Below are 5,421 nucleotides of genomic sequence, written 5' to 3'. Positions count from 1 at the left end.
ACACCAACGGACCACTTAGGCATTCTGTCATATTTCACAATGATTGGTGACCATATGCCTGTCTTACACTCTTGTATCGAACTATAGGGTCATTCCTGCCTCATCTAATATTTGGGGTGAAAGCTGTTTAAAGGTGAGAGATAAACAGATTTGACCAATTTTTGTCAGCTCAGTGGTTATATTATAAGTATTTGCTAAGTAATTATATTATACTCCTTTTGGGTAAAGACCCATCTGTAGAGTAAACAAACATAACTTGCTGGATGGAAATTATTAATACAAGTTAATAGTATTTATATAAACTATTCCTATAAACTGATTATTTCAAGTTTTTTAGTAACTTGATAATTAATTTAGTTTAGGTTAATTAAAAAATCTTGAATAAAAAAACATAAATTATAAAAAGCTATTGATAGTGATAAACACAATTCTGTATATGAAAGCTTATTATAATCCTTTTTTTCATTATTTTGTTTTAAACTATGAATGTATTATTCAGAAGTTAAGAAATTAGTTTTAATAATGTTTCTATATTATATAATTGATTATTATAACGTATAAGATAATACAATGGATATCATAAATACCAAAATATTGATAATTGTATGGGTCAAATTAATTGTTCTGTATGAAATATTTTTTTAATGGTATGTTTGATAATAAAATCAAGACACATACTTGTATTCATTTAATTCTATAAAAAAAAAATATATCCAGATTCTACACATTATTTTATATAGTGTATATATTGCGAGGGGAAACTGCCTTTCCACACTGGCTACACATCCTATTTTATATTACACAGCTGTATAATAAACTGTTCATGACATTTACGGTGTCTAGATTCAAACTATTTCATAGAACAGTACAGCCAGTACAGGAGTAACCCACCTACCACCTAGTATTTGATATATTAGACAAAAAGTATCAATAAATTGATTTACATTAATCTGGTTTGAACAATAACTTCTTTGCTTGTAAGGCAAAAATGTATTTACAGTTCACTGGATGAAAAAGTCATTTTCCTACGCTTCAACTGGCATTTAAAATTTAAGATATTTCAGTATCCTACATATATCATCTCATGATATGTATACAGATATATCTAGACATTTAATTATTTTAGTGAGTAGTACATCATTTTGTAAAAATTTAAAAAAAATCTTCAGTTATTAAACCATTTAGAAATCGAAGATACCTTGGACAGTTTTTCCCAAGTAATCGCCACGTCTCTCACGATTGATAACTTCTTGATATATTTTGCCAGTTGTAATGTTGTTCTGGCTATGCAAAGTGACATCAAGAAATCGTTCATAGTTGCCCAAATCCAAATCAACTTCACCACCATCATCTAACACATATACTTCACCTAAAAAGACAAAATATCACCAGTTTAAATTTATGCGAGCACACAAAGTGGACAATTAATTAAGTATACACAATTTCAAATGTTTTCTAGTAAATATTCTAAAATTGTGTCGAATTAGATAGAAATTTTAGTCTCGATCTAAGGAACTTAAGTAGGTATACCCATACAATTTAATTAGCACATTATTTTTATAATTCCAATTATAAATTGTATACCAAGGTAGAGATGGTTTATAATTCCACGTTTGTTCTACAACCAAATTTGTACAATTCATCTATTCACAATATTATAATAGTACCTACTCTTTGGAGAAAAAAAATTGCCAATAATAAAAATGTATATAATTACATATTTTGGAATTTGATTTTCTCGCTTAATTTGTAACTAGCCAATTCAAAAAACCTATAACTCTTAATTCTTAAAGCTTGAAAAAAACATTAGCCATGTGGTGAAATGTCTGAATGTTATGAAGGCAAGCGTTGAGGAAATAATTTGATGTACCTATGTTTGAATGAGAAAAAATTGTAGCACAGTCATACAAGTTTTAAAAAAAGAGTATTAGCAGGTAAAGGTTGTATTAAAAAAATACGTATTCAAAAGACCCTCATGCCCGTATCCATAGTCAATTATAAGTTGACTATGCATACGGATGAGATTGTTTTTCGGGCACATTTCGAAGGTTCTTAAATGATCATTGTTCATGAGTTACATAAAACCGATTTCTGATCGTTACACGCACACACCATGTTCGTAAGGTGAGAATGTCCCGGCGTCAATGTTCAGATACGGATCGATCTTAATGGACGTCACGTGGACGCCGCAGGACTTCAGAAGCGTGCCGATGGACGAGGCGATGATGCCTTTGCCCACGCCGCTCATGACACCGCCGGTGACCAAAATGTATTTCATGGTTTATTATTCTTCCGGTCAAAAAGAATCGAGAAACGCCGAGGACGACCGTAGTAAATGCACTAGGTGGTAACCGTCACAGATGCGCGAACCAACACACTGAACGACCGAACGGCACGGAGATCCGGTTGCAAAGTAGTTAATATCTATATTATACAATACTAACGGGTATTATAATTATTTCGATATAATAATTGATCGTACGTCCTCGTCGTCACAACGATGTCGACAATAGATTATAATTGGAAATTGTTAATTGAGAATACTATCGTAGAATGCAGACTGCACAAGTGCACAACATTCATGCGATGGCGTCAGTGGTTATGAGTTATGACAGGGGATGACGCTGCGACGCAAAACCGCGACGCTTCACCGTTTAATAGCCAACGAGGACGTCTACAAAGTGCAAGTTACAACAGTTAAATAGATAATAGACCACGCCACTACGGATTACGGATTACGGAATGCAAAATCGACATTTGTCTGCACGAGCATGGCATTCTAATATAATTTATAATATTGTACTATTGTACACCAGTGGGTGAGGGTCGACAACGTTTGTTTGGCGTGCGAAAAGCGCGGAAAAACCTAAACACACATTTTTAGGTTATTGCTTTTTATCATATTCTATCATGGTTATAATGTTATATCGTAGTGGTAACAGCACGGAATACCTATGGTTACATCACAGAATAACCAGAAGAGACACCTTTTCAGTTTAACATGGGTTCTTATGGGGCACAGATTTGCAACACCTGTTGGAATATCAGTGCTGCCGTTAGAAAGATAATTCCCATTATTCTTTGTTTCTAGCGCGACTGTTATTCCCTGAACCATTGATTATAGAATAATCTATTCTATTATCAATGCCCGAACAGAGGCAGCTATATGGACAGCTGATGTCGTAAGTAAGTAAACAAACCCTTATCAGTGTGACCAGACAAAAAGAATTCTACATTTTTATTATATACATGGATACACTGATATTCCACCAAATTGAATAGATTTTTGAGTGCTCAGCGAGTGTCCATTCTGGTTATTCTGTGGTTACATAATAATTACATAGATAATATCGTTGCTTGGTGATAATAATTTTGAAATTCTCTGGTATTTGTTTAAAAAATTATTATTGCTTATAATTAATATACCTACCCTGCTATCTTTGATTTCATTTATTTTGTGGTGCGTGAGCAGATTGCTGCCATGTCAGTGTCTTGTCTCGTGACAATGTCATGATTTATGGCGTTATGTCGTACGATTATTTTCTTACGGTTCCTACTACTTCAAATTGGTTCACTAAAATTATCTTTGCCACGAAGCCACGAAGGTCAAGGACGAACGTGTTCAAATGATAAGAAGGCTGATCAGCTTATTGATATAATATTCAAACATTTTTTTTTCACAATTTCTCGGCTACTATAGTCTATAATACCTATCTGTTTTAGTTTCACTTGACGTCTTCCCGTTGACTGCTAAAGTTTTTTCTTCGTAACACACCACTTCATTTGTATACCGAACATGTCGTCCAAACAAAAAGTTTGCATTTTAGGATCTGGAAATTGGTATGTACCATTGTTGCCTTAATGATTATTTACATTGAATGGATCAAAAAATTATCTATTAATGAACCAAAAAATGTCTAAGTTTATCCATGTTAACAATTTATAAAAAATGAATATTCTGTCTCAGCACTCATTGGTACTCACAGTCAACATTATTATAGTAGAAATTCGCTAGACTAAACCGGTGTGAAAAATAATGCACCGGAATTTTTGGACCATACATTTATATGGTTCATTATCCCGGTGCGGGATAATGTGGGATAATTTTAAACCGGTTTAATCTAGCGAATTTCTAAATAATTTCTTCATATTGCTATTATCATAGCATAATATTATGTCTATATAACTAATATAGTGTTTTGTTTTTTGAACTTTGATAGATAATACTCTGTATTTTGATTAAACCAATTATTTTAATATGCCAATGTTTTTAAACCTTTTATTAATTAATGTTCAACCTACACAACAATGTGTGTACACTGTACATCATTGAAATATATTTAAAAGGTCATCATAAATTATTGAAAATTATTGTTTGATAGTAATGTACTAATATTATATTCAGCATAAAAGTTTGAGAAATAAATAATATTCTTATTTTTATAAGTAAATATGAGAATTTCAATAAAAAAATAGATTTTGAATTTTTAGTGATTATTTTTATAAGAAAATTATTAAAATATCCTGCTTAATATGGAAAGGTGTTGGACAATACAATTTGTCTATATCATCTTAAATTATTAATTTATCCCTACTTAATATTATTTAAAATATTTTGAGTTAATGTCTATTTATCTCAAGTACAAATTACCTAATATAAATTTTAAATAAAATGATTTTACAAATACCTACCTACCTATTTAATATTTTAAATAAACCAAAACAAATAAAATGGAGGTACTATTATCTTATGTTAATATTCATTTAAATCCAGACCGTTAGTTAACTGTTCTGTTGTATTATAATATAAGTCAAATGTACTCATTGAGTAGATTTTGTGGAAATACACACTATTTTAGATTAAATTAAAATACAATTAATATAACATTGTTTGATAACTTTTATAATTTGTCATTTATTTAATGTATAGGGGTTCAGCTATCGCAAAAATAATTGGTTCAAATGCAGCCCGCTTGGATTCATTTGATTCCTGTGTTAATATGTGGGTTTATGAAGAAATGATTGAAGGAAAAAAATTGACAGAAATAATCAACACCACTCATGAAAATGTGAAGTATTTACCTGGAAAGAAACTCCCTGAGAATGTTGTAAGTTTTTGTTGAATTAATCATTATTATTTTGTAATAAAATAATACTGGACTCTAACCAATTTGCTCCCAAAAATAACATTAGGATATAGGTATTCAATAAAAATAATATATTAGCCATTGTGTACTTCTATTAACCTCCATGGTTAATCATAAATAAAATAGAATAATAAGAACTAAAGTGGGATTATGCAAATAATAAAAAAAATATTGAATTGATTAACTAATACTATTAAACAAACTTAAATTAAATTAAAATATGATTCATTTCATTCTATTCCTACATTTAATATAAATATCTATGTTATGTTAT

General features: G+C 30.5%; 2 protein-coding genes and 1 non-coding gene across 3 annotated transcripts in view; 1 reads left to right on the top strand and 2 right to left on the bottom strand.

Annotated features, from left to right (window-relative positions):
• The window catches only part of LOC100161116 (inhibitor of growth protein 4-like), a gene marked incomplete in the record, with an annotated part of 38,476 nt that overhangs the window by 540 nt on the left and 32,515 nt on the right, over positions 1 to 5,421 (bottom strand).
• On the bottom strand, positions 1,276 to 3,539 carry LOC100573085. Its single transcript, XR_003839365.1, has 2 exons — positions 3,431 to 3,539; positions 1,276 to 1,369 (listed from the first exon to the last, which is right to left on the bottom strand). It is a non-coding gene; the product is annotated as an uncharacterized LOC100573085 (transcript).
• Positions 3,684 to 5,138, top strand: LOC100573163 (glycerol-3-phosphate dehydrogenase 1-like protein). Its single transcript, XM_003248569.4, has 2 exons — positions 3,684 to 3,840; positions 4,931 to 5,138. The coding sequence occupies exons 1-2, from the start codon at positions 3,797 to 3,799 to the stop codon at positions 5,121 to 5,123; spliced, it is 237 nt and encodes a 78-aa protein (XP_003248617.2). The 5' UTR covers positions 3,684 to 3,796; the 3' UTR covers positions 5,124 to 5,138.

The sequence above is a fragment of the Acyrthosiphon pisum genome, chromosome A2, assembly GCF_005508785.2.
Source record: "Acyrthosiphon pisum isolate AL4f chromosome A2, pea_aphid_22Mar2018_4r6ur, whole genome shotgun sequence".
NCBI lineage: Eukaryota > Metazoa > Arthropoda > Insecta > Hemiptera > Aphididae > Acyrthosiphon > Acyrthosiphon pisum.
The sequence above is the reverse complement of the archived record's forward strand: the minus strand, read 5'-3'. Positions and strand labels throughout refer to the sequence as shown.